The sequence below is a fragment of the Entelurus aequoreus genome, linkage group LG17 (assembly GCF_033978785.1).
Source record: "Entelurus aequoreus isolate RoL-2023_Sb linkage group LG17, RoL_Eaeq_v1.1, whole genome shotgun sequence".
In the NCBI taxonomy this organism is placed as follows: domain Eukaryota; kingdom Metazoa; phylum Chordata; class Actinopteri; order Syngnathiformes; family Syngnathidae; genus Entelurus; species Entelurus aequoreus.
In genome coordinates this window covers 10241319-10263240 of record NC_084747.1, presented here as the reverse complement: position 1 = coordinate 10263240, position 21922 = coordinate 10241319, and the positions used below count along the sequence as shown (strand labels likewise).

General features: G+C 41.6%; 4 protein-coding genes and 1 pseudogene across 6 annotated transcripts in view; 4 read left to right on the top strand and 1 right to left on the bottom strand.

Annotated features, from left to right (window-relative positions):
- The window catches only part of LOC133632307 (gastrula zinc finger protein XlCGF17.1-like), a 607858-nt gene that overhangs the window by 147100 nt on the left and 438836 nt on the right, over window positions 1–21922 (top strand). The window lies entirely within an intron of this gene.
- The window catches only part of LOC133632342 (oocyte zinc finger protein XlCOF6.1-like), a 309811-nt gene that overhangs the window by 81844 nt on the left and 206045 nt on the right, over window positions 1–21922 (top strand).
- LOC133632323 (gastrula zinc finger protein XlCGF17.1-like) overlaps window positions 1–21922 on the top strand; it is a 293261-nt gene that overhangs the window by 146720 nt on the left and 124619 nt on the right. The window lies entirely within an intron of this gene.
- The window catches only part of LOC133632316 (zinc finger protein OZF-like), a 30177-nt gene continuing 12294 nt past the window's right edge, over window positions 4040–21922 (bottom strand). Inside the window, exon 2 of the mRNA XM_062024689.1 lies at window positions 4040–5485. Within this exon, the coding sequence (XP_061880673.1) occupies window positions 4107–5485 (1379 nt within the window). The 3' untranslated portion in view covers window positions 4040–4106. The remainder of the gene's footprint in view (window positions 5486–21922) is intronic.
- LOC133632999 (5S ribosomal RNA) lies at window positions 7464–7582 on the top strand (annotated as a pseudogene).

Genomic DNA, 21922 nt, shown 5'->3' with positions numbered 1-21922 from the left:
GTGCACAGACTTTTTCCATTGCTGTTGTTCAAACCAGAAAAAGGGCAAACATCGAAGGAAAAAAATCCTACATTTTAAATACTACAAGAAACACAGAAATATTTTTCAACCCACTTAGTTGTTTTAGTTAAAAACCTTTATAAAGTCAAATGATTACTCTGAATAAAGAAGAAAAGCACTAAGAGTGTAGATCTCCACCAGGACCAATCCTATTGTTCACGTGCTACTAAATTGTGTGCCATCTCATGTGTATCGTGTGCTGCTATGACAATAAACTTCCATGAATCCTGTAAAACACCAGACAGTTAGTAATATGGTTTCACATAAAAATGTTGGTGAAACTGCTCATTTCTACCTAGCGATAGGTGGCTCTAACTGTAGTGCTAATCACTCACCAGCAGAAAGCCCTCATCACACTGCTAATCAATAACTACCATCTTAGGCACTTAACATCACTAATCGCCAGTTAACAGCTATCATGCTAAATGTCAACTATCTTAAATGCAAACATGAAAACAAGACACATTAACGTCTTTCCCCATTACAAACATCATAACACAATCTAAACTTATATAAACACATTACTGTCTGAGCATATAAGATATTCAATTGTGTTACATTGCAATTTATTATATTGAAATTAGCCATGTGATTAAGATGGGCACGGTCTGACCAATCACAAGTCAGTAGGAGCTGCTTTGTTCTCGTGTTTGGAGAAAGCGGAAGAGCGATTGTCAGCCTGACATTGATGTGTCTCTGAGAACTGAACACATTTTTATAACTTATAACAAAATGTGTTTATACAGTAACCTGCTCACATGAGTCACATTACAGCAGGGGTGTCAAACTCATTTTAGCTCAGGGGCCGCATGGAGGAAAATCTATTTCCACGTGGGCGGGACGGGTAAAATCATGGTAAAATACGACTCAACAACTTCAGATTATTTTCTTTATTTTACTTTGGCCCAAAATAGAAGCACATTCTGAAAATGTACATATCACAAATAAACCTCTTGACAAAACACTTCAACTTAGTTAAAAATTCTGAGGAAAATAAAATTGTGCATTTTCAAAAACACCTTGAAGAACACAATGAATTTAGACTTAATCTCAGTGTTTTACAAAGCAATTAAAGGCCTACTGAAATGAAATTTTCTTATTTAAACGGGGATAGCAGATCCAATCTATGTGTCATACTTGATCATTTCGCGATATTGCCATATTTTTGCTGAAAGGATTTAGTAGAGAACATCGACGATAAAGTTGGCAACTTTTGGTCGCTGATAAAAAAAAAGCCTTGCCTGTACCGGAAGTAGCGTGACGTCACAGGAACTAGTATTCCTCACAATTCCCCATTGTTTACAATGGAGCGAGAGAGATTCGGACCGAGAAAGTGACGATTACCCCATTAATTTGAGCGAGGATGAAAGATTCGTGGATGAGGGACGTGAGAGTGAAAGACTAGAGTGCAGGGCAGGACGTATCTTTTTTCGCTCTGATTGCAACTTAGGTACAAGCTGGTTCATTGGATTCCACACTTTCTCCTTTTTGTATTGTGGATCACGGATTTGTATTTTAAACCACCTCTGATACTATATCCTCTTGAAAATGAGAGTCGAGAACGCAAAATGGACATTCACAGTGACTTTTATCTCCACGACAATACCTCGGTGAAGCACTTTAGCTTCGGAGCTAACATGATAGCATTGGGCTTAACTGCAGATTAAAAAAAAAGAAATAAGCCCCTGACTGGAAGGATAGACATAAGATCAACAATACTACCAAACTCTGGACCTGTAACCACACGGTTAATGCTGTACCGCCGGATGAAGCCTAACAATGCTGTTGCTAACGACGCCATTGAAGCTAACTTAGCTACAGGACCTTGACAGAGCTATGCTAAAAACATTAGCTATTCACCTACGCCAGCCCTCATCTCCTCATCAACACCCGTGATCACCTGCGTTCTAGTGATCGACGGCGCGACAAAGGACTTCACCCAATCATCAATGCTGTCGGCAGCCAGCGTCCGATAGCTTGTCTGCTATCCAAGTCAAAGTCCTCCTGGTTGTGTTGCTGCAGCCAGCCGCTAATACACCGATCCCACCTACAGCTTTCTTCTTTGCAGTCTCCATTGTTCATTAAACAAATTGCAAAAGATTCACCAACACAGATGTCCAGAATACTGTGGAATTTTGCGATGAAAACAGAGCTGTTTGTATTGAGATACAATGTGTCCCAATACTTCCGCTTCAATCATTGACGTCACGCGCATACGTCATCATACATAGACGTTTTCAACCGGAAGTTTCCCGGGAAATTTAAAATTGCACTTTATAAGTTAACCCGGCCGTATTGGCATGTGTTGCAATGTTAAGATGTCATCATTGATATATAAACTATCAGACTGCGTGGTCGGTAGTAGTGGCTTTCAGTAGGCCTTTAAACTTTCAGTCACAACCCATCTAGGATTGAACAAACAACAAAATAAAGCATGAACAAAAACTATTCTATGTATCAACTACCTCATTTGTCATTTCCACATATTAATCCTGTGCTAACTCAACAAACCATACACACTGAGGTAGAAACTATTCAAGTGTTGAGTTACTTCCTGTCTTCTCGACATAATGTGTATTGATAGAAAAATAAAAGCTGTGCAATGTGTGAACAATTTCAACAAAGCACAAATAAAAAGTGAAAAGACTGACAGTATTGCAGTAAATCACACACTGTTCACTTTCTTTACATTTGCACAGAAGACAATCATTTTCACAGAACTATATCAGTGTGCAGTGTCTCATGCTGCATTTTAAGTGGGGTTACTGATTGCTTATTTTACTCCTGTTTTATGTTGGGTGGAGGGGGAGGAGTCACAGCCCCGCTTTACCGTCTACCTCTTGCTTGGTATACTTGCTATGCTATTTGCTTGCCTAACATAATTACTATTGCAACATCCAGTGGACACTTTTAGAACAGCAGTTTCTTTTATTTAAAATGCAGCGGAATTTTAATCTTTGCAAACTCATCTCACGGGCCGGATTGAACCTGTTATGCCCGAATGTCGAGGGAGGTGGGGGTTGGGTTGTGGGTGTTGGGGGTTAATTGTTCATAAGTCTCTGATTTGCACATCAACCAGTTTGAGGAGTAAAAGTTGGCAGTTTGTTATGCAAACAGTTACCCAGCATCACTTATGCGTCAACGTCAGTTTTGATACATCTCAACTTTGCAGTGAAAAAGGGTGTAGTGCAGGTTTTTGAGCGTGCACAAACTTGACACATGAGGCCCCAGGTCCCTGGACTGAAGAAGGAGTAACCAAGCACTTGAAGCATCATCTATCTTACTGTTCAGGAAGGTTTCTGATACAGAGAAGACATGGGGTCATGAGTGGATAAGATTATGCTCCAAATAATCCAAGTTTGTATGAATACCTCAGATATTTGTGAAAGAAGCAGTGAGGAGGTCCTGGGTAGGGTGGATGTCACCACATATGAGCAACATACCACAAACTAAACAGCTAATTGGTTATTTTCCCTTGTGTGTTTTACTGCGTCTGCATTATGTGTGAACCTTTTACAGCACACTGAACAACTAAATGGTTTTTCACCTGTGTGTGTGTTCTCATGTGTTGAGTCAAATTGCAGTTTTGAGACAATTTTATACCACAAACTGAACAATTAAATGTTTTTTTTTACCTGTGAGTGTTCTCATGTGTTGAGTCAAATAGGTATTTCAATAAAAGTTGTTGCCACAAACTGAGCATTTATATGGTTTTTCACCTGTGTGTGTTCTCATGTGTTCAGTCAAACTGCAATTTCGAGAAAAGCTTTTACCACAAACTGAACAATTAAATAGTTTTTCACCTTTGTGTTCTTATGTGTTGAGTCAAAGAGGTATTTCGATAAAAGATTTTGCCACAAACTGAACAGCAAAATGTTTTTCACCTTTGTGCGTTCTCATGTGATCAGTCAAACTGCAATTTTAACAAAAGCTTTTGCCACAGACTGAACATTTAAATGGTTTTTCACTTGTGTGTTCTCATGTGTCGACTCAAATAGCTATTTTGAGAAAAGCTTTTGCCACAAACTGAACAATTAAATGGTTTTTCACTTGTGTGTTCTCATGTGTTGAGTCAAATTGACATTTTGAGAAAAGCTTTTGCCACAAACTGAACAATTAAATGTTTTTTCACCTGTGTGTGTTTTCATGTGTTGAGTCACATGGCTATTTTGAGAAAAACTTTTGCCACAAACTGAACAATAAAATGGTTTTTCACCTGTGTGTGTTCTCATGTGTTGAGTCAAATTGACATTTTGAGAAAAGTTCTTGAAACAAACTGAACATTTAAATGGTTTTTCACCTGTGTGTGTTCTCATGTGTTTAGTCAAACTGCAATTTTGAGAAAAGCTTTTGCTACAAACTGAACAATTAAATGGTTTTTCACCTGTGTGTGTTCTCATGTGTTCAGTCAAACTGCAATTTTGAGAAAAGTTTTTGCTACAAACTGAACAATTAAATGTTTTTTCTCCTGTGTGTGTTCTCATGTGCTGAGTCAAATAGCTATTTTGAGAAAAGCGTTTTCCACAAACTGAACAATTAAAAGGTTTTTCACCCGTGTGTGTTCTCATGTGTTTAATCAAACTGCACTTAACAGAAAAGCTTTTTCCACAAACTGAACAATTAAATGGTTTTTCACCAGTGTGTGATCTCATGTGTTGAGTCAACCAGCTATTTTGAGAAAAGCTTTTGCCACAAACTGAACAATTAAAATGTTTTTCACCTGTGTGTGTTCTCGTGTGTTGAGTCAAATGGCTATTTTGAGAAAAGCTTTTTCCACAAACTAAACAATTAAATGGTTTTTCACCCGTGTGTGTTTTCATGTGTTCAGTCAAATTGCACTTAACAGAAAAGCTTTTGCCACAAACTGAACAATTAAATGGTTTTTCACCTGTGTGTGTTCTCATGTGTTGAGTCAACTTGCTATTTTGAGAAAAGCTGTTGCCACAAACTGAACAATTAAATGGTTTTTCACCTGTGTGCGTTCTCATGTGTTGAGTCAAATTGCACTTTGTAGTAAAACTTTGACCACAAACTGAGCAGCTCAAACATGTTTTACCTCTCTTCTTTGTAGAGCATTCAGAGTGTTTGTTGTCAGTGTGTGTCCTCATATCACCTTCACAGTCTGTATCGCTGCTCAAAGGTTCTTCAACCTCGTCTTCAGCCTCACTATCTGATAGTGGAGCTAAGAGGTTGTCTACTTGTGGTTTCTCTTCATCATCTTCAGTCTTCACAGAGAGAATACTCAGTGGAAACTTGGTGTAATCAGCTTCCTCTCGTCCTAGAAGACACTCTCCCTCCTGAGTGATGCAGAGTTCCTCCTCTTCCTTTTTAATGCAGGGTGGTTGTGGAGTCTCCTGCTTCAAAGTGGAGCTCCCCCCTAACTGAGGGGAAACTTCTTCTGTATTACAGATCAGCTGCTGGACGTCTGCAAGACACAAACAACAAAAACACACTTTCTTCTATGTACTGTATGTGTGTGTAGTAGGGTTGTACAGTATACTGCTACTAATAAAGTATCGTGGTACTAATCAATTGAAATCGGTACTATACCACCTTTGAAAAGTACCGGTACCGTTCTTTCATCTGAATGCCGCTGTGAGGCGGTGACTACAGAGCCGAGGCGCATGATGTTGAGTGTGTCAAAACGCACACAAAAAGTGCAAACAAGCAATTACATCGTGGAGAGGAACAAAGGCAACCATGTTGTGTCGGGGGTAACACTGGGTCCATAAAGCTCCGCTCTTTGGTCGGAAGGACGAGGCCGTCGATTAGTTACAGCTTGCTCACTTTATTTATTATTTCCACAGGGCACAACCGGACATCCACCATGCTATTAACACTCCTGCACATGCTACCACTACCTCTCCTTACTCGCCCACTCACTTACCCCACATACTGCCACTCTTAAAGGTGCACACACACAAACACTACTCTCACAACCGCTGATTTAAAACACGCCTCGCCAAATGTGGTGATTAGTATTACCACTTTTGCTTCAGACTTAGGTCAACATTTAAATAATAAGCATTCAGATCTGCACAAGGAGTTTAAAGGCCTACTGAAAGCCACTACTACCGACCACACAGTCTGATAGTTTATACATCAATTATGAAATCTGAACATTGCAACACATGCCAATACGGCCGGGTTAACTTATAAATTGCAATTTTAAATTTCCCGCTAAACTTCCGGTTGAAAATTCCTTTGGAGGATGACGTATGCGCGTGACGTAGCCAGTAGAACACAGGTATGGCTTCCCCATTGAAGCCAATACGAAATAGCTCTGTTTTCATCTCATTATTCCACAGTATTCTGGACATCTGTGTTGGTGAATCTTTTGCAATTTGTTCATTGCATTATGGAGAAAGAAGCTGAGCAAGCAAAGAAGAAAGTTGTCGGTGCGAAGCGGAGTATTTTGCGAGGGAAGTCAGCAACACAACACAGTCGGTGTTTCATTCGTTTACATTCCCGAAAGATACAGTCAAGATCGAAGAACTCGGACAACAGAGACTCTTACCAGGAGGACTTTGATTTGGATACACAAACGCGATACCGTGAGTACGCTTCCAAACATTTGATCGCTTGCTATAACTAACTCGAGCTAGTAGCAAGTAGCTAGGAGCTAGCATAAAAAACACCTAGGTGTTTGTTATGCGGGATTAATTTGTGGCATATTAAATATAAGCCTGGTTGTGTTGTGGCTAATAGAGTATATATATGTCTTGTGTTTATTTACTGTTGTAGTCATTCCCAGCTGAATATCAGGTCACCCCCGGCTCTCACAGCATCTTCCCTATCTGAATCGCTTCCACTCCCCATTAGTCCTTCACTTGCACTTTCCTCATCCACAAATCTTTCATCCTCGCTCAAATTAATGGGGAAATCGTCGCTTTCTCGGTCCGAATCTCTCTCACTTCTGGCGGCCATCATTGTAAACAATAGGGAACTTTGCGGATATGTTCACCCGACTACGTCACGCTACTTCCGGTAGGGGCAAGCCTTTTTTTTATCAGATACCAAAAGTTGCGATCTTTATCGTCGTTGTTCTATACTAAATCCTTTCAGCAAAAATATGGCAATATCGCAAAATGATCAAGTATGACACATAAAATAGATCTGCTATTCCCGTTTAAATAAAAAAAAATCATTTCAGTAGGCCTTTAAATAGTGACAGGTATAATGTAGTTGTTACACCTGTCCTGCTGCTCTCTCTTTACTCGCCCGCTCACTCACTGACGTCACTCAGACAACACGTTGACATTCTCACAAACACACATACTACTCTCATAAGTTAACCAGCTCCCCTGCTGTGCACATGTAGATACGTAGACGCACACACAGCTGCTTAGTTTGATGCCAAATATTAGCGCAGTTAAAACTGCCCAATTAGCAGTCAACTAATGACTTACAGCATTACTACCTTGAGCACGCCTGATCTCGTCCGATCTCGGAAGGTAAGGAGGGTCGGGCCTGGTTAGTACTTGGATGGGAGACAGCCTGGGAATACCAGGTGCTGTAAGCTTGAGCACGGCAACGGTCTGTAGGAACCTGCTGCCACAAGTTGCAACCACCGAAGACAGCAATAACTTGACTCGGTGAAAGAAACAACGTGAGTATGTCTCCCTGCTCTTCGTGCACCGTTCTCATGGATAGGTTGGCCCTACTAGAGGACCTTGTCCGCCAACTAGAGCAGAGTCATTTCGTAACTTTAGACGTGGCGGACACTAGCTGTAGCGAGCTGACTAGCCCAGTTTGTAGCAGCCCTAAGCGGCCTACAAGCAAAGGTGAACCGGTTGAGACGCGTAATAGATTCAGCCCTTTAGCTAGTCCTTCACCCCAGGCTACCGGGCGCCCTTAGTCATAGGGGTCTCCATCGCCCGAAACAAACAGCTTAGCAAACCAGCCATAATTAAGTGTATTCCCAGAGTCAGAGCACCTGACATTGAAGCTAATCTTCGGAAGCTAACTCGCAGCAGGCCTAGTAAACTTGTACCACAGGCCAATTGCACCACTATAGCTACGCAAACGTAGTTGTACACGTTGGCTCCAATGACACTAGGATGAGCCAGTCAGAGATTACAAAGAGGAACATAGCTAGGACTTGTAATCTTGCTAGAAAGATGTCAGGTATCGAGTACTTGTCTCTGGCCTCCTGCCTGCGAGAGGCAATGATGAGAGTTATAGCAGATTAGTCTCGCTTAACAAGTGGCTGGCTAGTTTTTGTAGAGAACGTTCATTGATAATTGGCCGTCTTTCTGGGGGAAACCGGGCTTGCTGATGAGGGACGGCCTTCACCCTAACCGGGAAGGCACCATCACTCTATCTAGAAACATAGATTACTGGTTAAGTCACACTTGACTAACTACACCTAAGCAAGCTCGGACACAGGCAATTACAGTGTCTGTTAAACCGAGTAAGGAGTCAGTTAAGCTAGAACTAACCAGCGCCAGGCTGGAAAATTCCTGCCCACGGAGCATTTCTCGTAGATTTATACACAACTCGCAATGTTTGTTCTGTAGTGACTGTACCAGATGTGAACATGCATTCTACTGAGGTGGCAAATAATGATGTGTTCAATCTATCGCAGCACCAAGCAAACAATCTGAAAATCCCCATCATATCAATAATATATTATTCAAATTATTTAAGGCGCACTGCACAAAACAAGCATAGACTCTATTGCCCCTCTCAAGCTGAAAAAGCCCAAACCCAAGACTACGGCTTGGCTCAACGAGACCACCAGAGCAGAGAGGAGAGCATGGAGACAGGCGGAGCGGAGGTGGAAGAAAGATGTCCTGCAGGTCTCTCTTGAGATACTGAGGGACAGACAGAAGAGCTACCACAGGGTGGTTAAAGCTGAGAGAGACAAGTTATTTGCCAGTCTCATTGCCAATGCTCCAAACTCCAGAATTATATTCAGAATCATCAATTATGTTGTTTGCCCTCCCACCACTGTTATCCAGGATGCATCGCCTACAAAGTGTGATGAGTTTCTGTTGTTTTTCTCAGATAAAGTAAACACCATCAGAAGTAACATCCACCTTGCACCCGGGACTTAGCTGTTACTCTGAGATGCTCATCCACTTTCTCCATGTACAGCTACATCTCTATTTCATCCCTCTCTAAGATGGCCGCCGCCTTGAGACCAGCCACGTCCCCTCAGGACCCCGTCCCTGCCCTCCTCCTTAAGGAGGTTTTTGATGCAGTAGGTCAATCAATCAATCAATCAATGTTTATTTATATAGCCCTAAACCACAAGGGTCCCCACATCCTGTCCATCGTCAACTGCTCCTTGGCCACAGGTATAGTCCCATCATGCCTAAAAGAAGCAGTGGTCCAACCCCTTCTTAAGAAAGCCAACCTAGATCCCACTCACCCCAGCAACTACAGACCCATCTCAAAATTACCATTTCTGTCTAAACTGTTAGAAAAGGCCGTCCCCAGCCCGCTGCAGCCGTATCTCCAACACAACAAGATACTGGAGAAATTTCGGTCCAGATTTAGGGCCGACCACAGCACCGAGTCCGCCCTCTTGAAGGTGTTAAACAACCTTCTCCTCATCACTGACTCTGAGAAATGTGCTGCACTGGTTTTCCTGGACCTCAGTGCAACGTTCGATACTATAGACCATACTGATCTCCTGGACCGCCTCCAACATGGGGTTGGCATCACTAACACAGCCCTGTCCTGGTTTACGTCCTACCTCAACAACAGAACCTTATCTGTGAACATAGCCAACCGTACCTCCCACTGTGCCAACCTCACCTGTGGGGTCCCTCAGGGCTCAATACTGGGTCCCATCCTGTTCTCCATCTACATGCTCCCCCTTAGCCAAGTCATTCATCGCCATAAAATTGTCTTTCACTGCGACGCTGACAATACTCAAATCTATCATCCACTAAAGACAGACGATCCCTCTGGGCTGGACCTTTTGAAAGACTGCTTGCGGGACATAAAGGAGTGGATGTCACAAAGCTTCCTGCAGCTCAATGACACCAAGAGTGAAATTCTTCTGTTCAGCAACTCCACCTCGGTCAGTCAGATCAGAAAGAATTTGGGAAGATCAGAAAGAATTTGGGAAGTTTGGCCACTCTTGAAAAACCCCACGTCAAAAACCTTGGGGTCATATTCGACCCAGACCTCAAGTTTGACAAGCAAGTAAAATTTGTGGTGAAATCCTGTTTTTTTCCAACTGCGCACAATAGTCAAGATCAAGTATTTCCTCTCCCCCAGTGACCTACGGAGGGTCGTGTTGATGCTCATCTTCTCCAGACTGGACTATTGCAATGCCCTCTATGCCGGGGTCACTGACAAGACCATCCATAGCATGCAGCTAGTACAAAATGCAGCTGCCAGGCTGGTGACAGGCACAAAAATGAGGGACCACATTTCTCCCATCCTCTCCTCCCTTCACTGGCTCCCAGTGAAGCGCAGAGTGAAATTTAAGATCCTCACGTATGTATCCAAAGCGCTCAATGGTCTCGCCCCAGCTTACATCAAAGATCTCCTGGACCAACCTACCAGCTCCAGGCTTGGTCGTTGCCTTAGATCTGACAACCAGATGACCCTGAAGGTCCCATGGTCAAACCTAGTGACAAAGGGAGACCGTGCTTTCTCAGTGATGGCACCTAGGCTATGGAATAAGCTCCCTCTGAATATCAAGTCCGCCACCACTCTGGACTCTTTTAGAGCACAGCTTAAAACTCACTGTCACCACCTGCTGCCACCTTGTGGTTTGTATTCAGTTTTCCTTTGTTGGTGCAGTTGACATTGTTGACCTTAACTTCATTTCTCCTTCCCCTTAGAGTTCCTGCGTTCCCATTGTGGGCGGAGTTGTGAGATGTGCACAGCTGCTCCCAATTTACCCTGATGCTATTTAAGCAGCACCTTGGCAGCTGGATGGCACTTGGTGATTCCACTCCTCGGCTCTTCACTTCTGATGGCTTCCATGCTTCATGTTTCTTGCAGCTTGTCATTCTGGCCACTCCCGGTGCCATCCAGCTTGGTGTTTACGCCGGCGGTAGCACGTCTTGCAACTCCGACCCAAGTTTGTTCTATTTTTATATATTAGTTTTTGTTTTCTCCACGGTGCCCATCTTGAGTTCTCCTTTTTGCACCGTCGCCTTTTGTTCCCTCCAATGAGAAGCGCCTTTTTGTGAGTACTACTTCAGTAAAGAACTGTTCAACTCACCTTTTGTCTGCATCCTTGGGTTCCTCTCAAACTGTGTTATACAGAGCTGTGACACTCACCTCTTTACTGCAGATTACTTTTGATTTATGTGTTCATTGTGTGTCTTAAATGTTTATTTTAGATTCCTTTGTGTGTCTCATTCTATGTTTCTGTTTTTTTTGTTTCTCAACTCTGATGTAACAGTTGGTTGGGGGGCGCATACTAAATGAAAATAAGATAACATAACATAACAAACGACGAGTTCAATCTATCGCATCACCAAGCAAACAATCTGAAAATCCCCATCATATCAATAATATATTATTCAAATTATTTAAGGCACACTACACAAAACAAACATAACATTATTAAAAAAACTACTATGGATAACATTAACAAAAATTCCTCAAAACAGCCCACTACCTATAATATGGGCTTTTTAAACATCAGATCATTGTTTCCCAAAACGTTATTACCGTATTTTCCGGACTATAAGGCCACTTGAAATCCTTTCTTCCCCTCAAAAGTCGATAGTGCATCTTATAACCCGGTTATATTAATTTTTCCCTCTTAACGAGGTATCTCCTCCTAACTATACGAATCCTTATATTGCCCGTCCCCTTAAAAGGGGTGGAGGAGTTGCACTAATATACAATGAAAACCTTAACCTTACCCCTAACCTAAGTAATAAATGGAAATCATTTTAGGTGCTTACTATGGGGTCTGTCACGCAGCTTCCTCTCTACCTAGCTATTATCTACCGCCCCCCTGGGCCCTATTCACACTTTATCAGTGAATTTTCAGAGTTTGTCGCTAATCTAGTGACGCACGCAGATAATATAATTATAATGGGGGATTTTAATACCCATTTGAATACCCCATCAGACCCTCCGTGTGGGGCGCTCCAGACTATAATTGATAGCTGTGGTCTCACACAAATAATAAATCAACCCACGCATCACAACGGTAATAAGATAGATGGAGTCCTTGTCCGGGGTGTCACCACCTCCCAAGTTATGATACTCTCGTACACTAAAGAAATGTCTGATCATTACCTTATAAAATTCGAAGTACTGACTCATTGTCAACAAGCTACTAAGAACCACTGCTTTAGCAGGAGCAAAATTAATGGTGTCACAACTATGACTCTTGCTTGCCTACTGCCTTCGGTAATGGCGCTATTCCCAAATTATGTGGGCTCTATCGATAACCTCACTAACAACTTTAACGATGCCCTGCGCGACACCATTGGTAGTATAGCACCGCTAAAGCTAAAAAAAGGCCCCTAAAAGGCGTACCCCATGGTTTACAGAAGAAACTAGAGGTCTTAAACTATCATGTAGAAAGCTGGAACGCAAATGGCGTGCGACTAAACTTGAGGTTTTCCATCAAGCATGGAGTGATAGTTTACTAACTTATAAAGGCATGCTTACCTTAGCTAAAGCTAATTACTGCTCCAATCTCATCCGTCTCAATAAAAATGATACTAAATATGTGTTCAGTACAGTAGCATTGCTAACCCAACAAAGGACTCCTGCCAGTAGCTCAACCCATTCGGCAGACGACTTTATGAATTTCGTTAATAAGAGAATCAAACTCATTAGAAAGGAGATTAAAGGCAACGCATACCAGCTGCAACTGGGTTCTATTAACACAAAAACAAATGTATGTACGACGGATTTTGCCCTCCAAAATAGGATCCTTCTTTTTGATGAAATAACATTAGAGGAACTACAGCGGCGTGTAAATGGGATAAAACAAACAACATGTTTACTTGACCCACTTCCTGAGAAACTTATCAAGGAGCTGTTTGTAATATTAGGGCCATCAGTGCTAAATATTATAAACTTATCACTTTCCTCTGGCACTGTTCCCCTAGCATTCAAAAAAGCGGTTATTCATCCTCTGCTCAAAAGACCTAACCTCGATCCTGACCTCATGGTAAACTACCGGCCGGTGTCCCACCTTCCCTTTATCTCGAAAAAATATTTGCACAGCAGCTAAATGAACACTTAGCGTCTAACAATCTCTGTGACCCCTTTAAGTCCGGTTTCAGGGCAAATCACAGCCCTCGCAAAAAATGACTAATGATCTCTTGCTAACTATCGATGCTGATGCGTCATACATGTTTTGCTGCCTCTTGATCTTAGCGCTGCTTTTGATACTGTCGATCATAACATTCTATTAGAGCGTATCAAAACACGTATTGGTATGTCAGACTTAGCCTTTTCTTGGTTTAACTCCTATTTTACTGTCAGGATGCAAAGCATTTCCCAAACCTACTCAGTGGCCTAGTGGTTAGAGTGTCCGCCCTGAGATGGGTAGGTTGTGAGTTCAAACCCTGGTCAAGTCATACTAAAGGCTATAAAAATGTGACCCATTACCTCCCTGCTTGGCACTCAGCATCAAGGGTTGGAATTGGGGGTTGAATCACCAAAAATTATTCCCGGGCGCGGCCACAGCTGCTGCTCACTGCTGCCCTCACCTCCCAGGGGGTGATCAAGGGTGATGGGTCAAATGTAGAGAATAATTTCGCCACACCTAGTGTGTGTGACAGTCATTGGTACTTTACTTTATTATTATAACAATGTGACCTCGGAGTATGTTAAGGTACCGTGTGGAGTTCCACAGGGTTCGGTTCTTGGCCCTGCACCCTTCAGCATCTACATGCTGCCGCTAGGTGACATCATACGCAAATACGGTGTTAGCTTCCACTGTTATGCTGATGACACCCGACTCTACATGCCTCTAAAGCTGACCAACACGCCAGATTGTAGTCAGCTGGAGGCGTGTCTTAATGAAATTAAACAATGGATGTCCACTAACTTCTTGCAACTCAACGCTAAAAAACTGAAATGCTGATTATCGGTCCTGCTAGGCACCGACACCTATTTAATAATACCACCTTAACATTTGACAACCAAACAATTACACAAAGCGACTCAGTAAAGAATCTCGATTTTATCTTCCACCCAACTCTCTCGTTTGAGTCACACATTAAGAGTGTTACTAAAACAGCCTTCTTTCATCTCCGTAATATCGCTAAATGTGTTCCATTTTGTCCACCAGCGACGCTGAGATCATTGTTCATGCGTTCGTTACGTCTCGTCTCCATTACTATAATGTGTTATTTTCAGGCCTCCCTATGTCTAACATTGAAAGATTACAGTTGGTAGAAAATGCGGCTGCTAGAATTTTGACAAGAACAAATAAGTTTGATCATATTACGCCTATACTGTATTTACCTTTATATATATATATACATATATATATATATATATTTATATACAGTATATATATATATATACATTATATATATATATATATATATTTATATACAGTACATATATACCTATACTGGCCTCACCTGCACTGGCTTCCTGTGCACTTAAGATGCGACTTTAAGGTTTTCCTACTTACGTTTAAAATACTACACGGTCTAGCTCCATCCTATCTTGCTGACTGTATTGTACCATATGTCCCGGCAAGAAATCTGCGTTGTAAGAACTCCGGCTTATTAGTGATTCTCAGAGCCCAAAAACAGTCTGCGGGCTATAAAGTATTTTCTATTTTCACTCCAGTACTATGGAATCCCCCCAGTTAGAGATGCTACCGCAGTAGAAACATTTAAGTCCCACCTTAAAACTAATTTGTAAACGCTCGCTTTTAAATACAAACCCCGTTTCCATATGAGTTGGGAAATTGTGTTAGATGTAATAATAAACGGAATACAATGATTTGCAAATCATTTTCAACCCATAATCAATTGAATGCACTACAAAGACAACATATTTGATGTTCAAACTCATAAATTTTATTTTTTTTTTGCAAATAATAATTAACTTTGAATTTCATGGCTGCAACACGTGCCAAAGTAGTTGGGAAAGGGCATGTTCACCACTGTGTTACATGGCCTTTCCTTTTAACAACACTCAGTAAACGATTGGGAACTGAGGAAACCCGTGAGGTGATATCAAATTAACACTAGAGCTGGCCCGCCGATTATATACAGTGGCAGTGCCGCGGTACACCGCTAATTCTTATACTTGCCAAACCTCCCGGGAGACTCCCAAATTTCAGTGCCCCTCCCGAGAATTGTAACGTCCCCTCTTCGTCCACTCCAACGCGTGCTGGCTCAGTTACATAATATGTGCGGCTTTGACACGCACACAGAAGTGAATGCAACGCATACTTGATCTTTAGCGATACAGGTCACACTGAGGGTGCCGGTATAAAAACCTTTAACATTGTTAGAAATATACGCCACATTGTGAATCCACACCAAACAAGAAAGACAAACACATTTCGGGAGAACATCCGCACAGTAACACAACATAAACACAAGAGAACAAATACCCAGAACCCTTTGCAGCACTAACTCTTCCGGGACGATACAAGGTGTGTGTATGTGTGTGTGTGCGTCCCGGAAGAGTTAGTGCTGCAAAGAGTTCTGGGTATTTGTTCTGTTGTGTTTATGTTGTGTTACCGTGCGGATGTTCTCCCGAAATGTGTTTGTCATTCTTGTTTGGTGTGGATTCACAGTGTGGCGTATATTTCTAACAATGTTAAAGGTCTACTGAAAGCCACTACTACCGACCACGCAGTCTGATAGTTTATATATCAATGATGAAATCTTAACATTGCAACACATGCCAATACGGCCGGGTTAACTTATAAAGTGAAATTTTAAATTTCCCGGTAAACTTCCGGTTGAAAACGTCTATGTATGATGACATATGTGCGTGACGTCAATAGTTAAACAGTTAAACACCATTGAATCCAATACAAAAAAGCTCTGTTTTCATCTCAAAATTCCACAGTATTTTGGACATCTGTGTTGGTGAATCTTTTGCAATTTGGTTAATGAACAATGAAGAAGAAAGTTGTAGGTGGGATCGGTGTATTAGCGGCGGACTACAGCAACACAACCAGGAGGACTTTGAGATGGATAGCAGACACGCTAGCCGCCGACCTCACCTTGACTTCCTCCGTCTCCGGGCCGCCGACCGCATCTATGATCGTCGCTCCGTCGATCGCTGGAACGCAGGTGAGCACGGGTCGTGATGAGCAGATGAGGGCTGGCGTAGGTGGAGAGCTAATGTTTTTAGCATAGCTCTGTCGAGGTCCGGTAGCTAAGTTAGCTTCAATGGCGTCCTTAGCAACAGCATTGCTAGGCTTCGCCAGGCGGTACAGCATTAACCGTGTGGTTACAGGTCCAGTGTTTGGTAGTATTGTTGATCTTCTGTCTATCCTTCCAGTCAGGGGCTTATTTCTTTTGTTTCTATCTGCATTTAAGCACGATGCTATCACGTTAGCTCCGTAGCTGAAGTGCTTCGCCGATGTATTGTCGTGGAGATAAAAGTCACTGTGAATGTCCATTTCGCGTTCTTGACTCTCATTTTCAAGAGGATATAGTATCTGAGGTGGTTTAAAATACAAATCTGTGATCCACAATAGAAAAAGGAGAAAGTATGGAATCCAATGAGCCCTTGTACCTAAGTTACGGTCAGAGCGAAAAAAGATGCGTCCTGCACTGCACTCTAGTCCTTCACTCTTCACGTTCCTCATCCACAAATCTTTTATCCTCGCTCAAATTAATGGGGTAATCGTCGCTTTCTCTGTCCGAATCGCTCTCGCTGCTGGTGTAAACAATGGGGAAATGTGAGGAGCCTTTCAACCTGTGACGTCACGCTACTTCCGGTACAGGCAAGGCTTTTTTTTATCAGCGACCAAAAAGTTGCGAACTTTATGGTCGATGTTCTCTACTAAATCCTTTCAGCAAAAATATGGCAATATCGCGAAATGATCAAGTATGACACATAGAATGGATCTGCTATCCCCGTTTAAATAAGAAATTTTCATTTCAGTAGGCCTTTAAAGTTGCTTATACGGCCACTCTCATTGTAAACTGTATCGCTGTTGATGAATTTGCATTTACGTGTGTGTGCGTACAGGAGCCGCTCATATCTTGTGACTGGGCGGGCACGTTGTTAGAAGGGATGAAAAGCGGACGTGACGTCAGCTCATAGAGGACGTTAGAAGCAGTGCCTGTAAGGCACGCCCCCAAGACTGTGGAATACAAGATATAATGACTGATGAACACCTTCGTTCAATAATGAGGGTTGCCTCAGCTCGAAGCCTGAGCCCCGACATTAACGAACTAGCATCCAAGAAAAGATGGCAAGTATCTGGCTTGGGCACATCAGATTAGATCAGTGTGTTGCAAACTGAGCAGTTTAAAGTCCTGAATGGTTGGTTTATTCATTATTTTATTTTCAAATTTATTAGCCTGTGGAAAAAGAAGGCTGCAAATAGGAAAGAGGCATTCAATTTTTATTTAAATTGTATTAGATATGCCATTGATATTTTTAAATTATTATTATCATTATTTGAAACTCGATTTTGCATGTCACTATAAAGTTATATAAGCCTTGCTTGTTCAATATTTAATGCAAAACTTGTTTGGGTCCCTATTAAAAGGTTAATTTGTTCAACCTTGGCCCGCGGCTTTGTTCAGTTTAAAATTTAGGCCCAGTCTGTATTTGAGTTTGACACCCCTGATGTAGGGCTTCAGTCGTTCAACAGTCCGGGGTCTCCGCTGTCGTATTTTACGCTTCATAATGCGCCACACATTTTCGATGGGAGACAGGTCTGGACTGCAGGCGGGCCAGGAAAGTACCCGCACTGTTTTTGTACGTTGTTGTAACACGTGCTGAATGTGGCTTGGCATTATCTTGCTGAAATAAGCAGGGGCGTCCATGAAAAAGACGGCGCTTAGATGGCAGCATATGTTGTTCCAAAAGCTGTACGTACCTTTCAGCATTAATGGTGCCTTCACAGATGTGTAAGTTACCCATGCCTTGGGCACTAATACACCCCCATACCGTCACACATGCTGGCTTTTCAACTTTGCGCCTATAACAGTCTGGATGGTTCGCTTCCCCTTTGGTCCGGATGACACGATGTCGAATATTTCCAAAAACAATTTGAAATGTGGACTCGTCAGACCACAGAACACTTTTCCACTTTGCATGAGTCCATCTTAGATGATCTCGGGCCCAGAGAAGCCGGCGGCATTTCTGGGTGTTGTTGATAAATGGCTTTCGCTTTGCATAGTAGAGCTTTAACTTGCACTTACAGATGTAGCGACCGACTGTATGTAGTGACAGTGGTTTTCTGAAGTGTTCCTGAGCCCATGTGGTGATATCCTTTAGACATTGATGTCAGTTTTTGATACAGGGATCGAAGGTCACGGTCATTCAATGTTGGTTTCCGGCCATGCCGCTTACGTGGAGTGATTTCTCCAGATTCTCTGAACCTTTTGATGATATTATGGAGCGTAGATGTTGAAATCCCTAAATTTCTTGCAATTGTACTTTGAGAAACGTTGTTCTTAAACTGTTTGACTATTTGCTCACGCAGTTGTGGACAAAGGGGTGTACCTCGCCCCATCCTTTCTTGTGAAAGACTGAGCATTTTTTGGGAAGCTGTTTTTATACCCAATCATGGCACCCACCTGTTCCCAATTAGCCTGCACACCTGTTTGATGTTCCATATAAGTGTTTGATGAGCATTCCTCAACTTTATCAGTATTTATTGCCACCTTTCCCAACTTCTTTGTCACGTGTTGCTGGCATCAAATTCTAAAGTTAATTATTATTTGCAAAAAAAAATAAAGTTTATGAGTTTGAACATCAAATATGTTGTCTTTGTAGCATATTCAACTGAATATGGGTTGAAAATGATTTGCAAATCATTGTATTCCGTTTATATTTACATCTAACACAATTTCCCAACTCATATGGAAACAGGGTTTGTAGACCCCCTTTTAGACCAGTTGATCTGCCCTCTCTTTTCTGCTCTGCCCTCCCTGAAGAGGTTATTAGGTGACCCCAGATGAGGCACTAGCTGTTCCAAGGACCCGGGGTGGACCACTCATCTGTGCATCAGTTGGGGACGTCTCTGCGCTGCTGACTTGTCTCCATTCAAGATGATCTCCTGCTGGCCCCACTATGGACTGGACTCTCACACTATTAACTAGATCCACTATGGACTGGACTCTCACACTATTAACTAGATCCACTATGGACTGGACTCTCACACTATCAACTAGATCCACTATGGACTGGACTCTCACACTATTAACTAGATCCACTATGGATTGGACTCTCACCCTATTAACTAGATCCACTAGGGACTGGACTCTCACACTATTAACTAGATCCACTTTACGTCCATCGTACCGGTCGCAAAGGTTTCTCATTGTTCCCATTCATTGGGTTGAGTTTTTCCTTGCCCTGATGTGGGATCTGAGCTTAGGATGTCGTTGTGGCTTGTGCAGCCCTTTGAGAAATTTGTGATTAAGGAATATATAAATAAACTTTGATTGATTGAACGCTTATATGGTTTTTCATCTGTGTGTGTTCTCATGTGTTGAGTCAAAGAGCTTTTTTGAGAAAAGCTTTTCCCACAAACTGAGCAGCTCGAACATTTTTACCTTCACAGTCTTTATCGCTGCTCAAAGGTTCTTCAACCTCGTCTTCGTCTTGTGGTTTCTCTTCATCATCTTCAGTCTTCACAGAGAGAATACTCAGTGGAAACTTGGTGTAATCAGCTTCCTCTCGTCCTAGAAGACACTCTCCCTCCTGAGTGATGCAGAGTTCCTCCTCTTCCTTTTTAATGCAGGGTGGTTGTGGAGTCTCCTGCTTCAAAGTGGAGCTCCCCCCTAACTGAGGGGAAACTTCTTCTGGATTACCGATCAGCTGCTGGACGTCTGCAAGACACAAACAACAAAAACACACTTTCTTATATACTGTATGTGTGTGTAGTAGGGTTGTACAGTATCACTACGGGTTCAAAAAGGAGAGAGGCTAACGCCACGCTACTGGGAACTGTAGTTAAGCTAAATAGCATCACTACTTGTTGTGCACTACTGCCCATCACCAGAGGTGGGTAGTAACGCGCTACATTTACTCCGTTACATCTACTTGAGTAACTTTTGGGATAAATTGTACTTCTAAGAGTAGTTTTAATGCAACATACTTTTACTTTTACTTATGTATATTTATAGAGAAGAAACGCTACTTTTACTCCGCTACTTTTATCTACATTCAGCTCGCTACTCGCTACTAATTTTTATCGATCTGTTAATGCACGCTTTGTTTGTTTTGGTCTGTTAGACAGACCTTCAAAGTGCCTGCGTTTCACCAAATACAGTCACTGGTGACGTTTGACTCCGTTCCACCAATCAGATGCAGTCACTGGTGACGTTGGACCAATCAAACAGAGCCAGGCGGTCACATGACCTGACTTAAACAAGTTGAAAAACCTATTGGGGTGTTACCATTTAGTGGTCAATTGTACGGAATATGTACTGTGTTGTGCAATCTACTAATAAAAGTTTCAATCAATAAATCAAAAGTGTGAAGGAAAAAAGACACTTTTTTATTTCAACCGTACTTCCCGTCAAAAGCCTAAAGACTGACCGCACAGTTCCTGTCTTCACAATAAAAGTGCCGCTCCGTCGCGCCTGCGCTTCAAAATAAGAGTCTCCGAAAGCCAGCGCAAACAAGCTAGCAAGCTACGGAGTTTGCCGCCAATGTATTTCTTGTAAAGTGTATAAAAACGAATATGGAAGCTGGACAAATAAGATGCCAAAAACCAACCACTTTCATGTAGTATTAGACAGAAAGGAGGAACTTTTTTTCTCTTCCATTTGAAAACGTGGACATTATCAACACTGCTGTCTGATTCCAATCAATGCAAGTCATCAGAATCAGGTAATACACCAACTTATATTCTTGTCTTCATGAAAGAAAGGAATCTATATGTTAAACATGCATGTATATTCATTAAAACACCTTTAACATGTAAACAAAAACGGCAAAATAAATAAATATACACACACACATTATATATATATATATATATATATATCTATATATATATATATATATAGATATATATATATATAGATATATATATCTATATATATATATATATAGATATATATATTTATAGATATATATATCTATAGATATATATATAGATATATATATATATAGATATATATATCTATATATATATCTATAGATATATATATAGATATATATATATATATAGATATATATATATATATATATAGATATATATATATATATGTATGTATATGTGTGTGTGTGTATATATATATATCAGTGTTTCCCATAAACTGCCAAGATACCTGTGGCGGTGGGGGCGTGGCTATGGGCGTGGCTATGGGCGTGGTCACCATGACATAATCGAGTAATTTGCATAATTTACTACAATGATATGATTTTCTCTAAAAAGGCTCAAAAAATGTATACTTACTCAGTGTTTCCCATAAACTGCCAAGATACCTGTGGCGGTGGGGGCGTGGCTATGGGCGTGGTTATGGGCGTGGCTACGGGCGTGGTCACCATGACATCATCGAGTATTTTGCATAATTTACTACAATGATATGATTTTCTCTAAAAAGGCTCAAAAAATGTATACTTACTAATCAATAATAACAGTTTTGTTTTAAACGTCCATCCATCCATCCATCCATCCATCCATCCATCCATCCATCCATCCATCCATCCATCCATCCATCCATCCATCCATTTTACAATAGCATTACAACACTTTATGTACATATTTATATACAGACTTGAACAATAAGTTATTCAC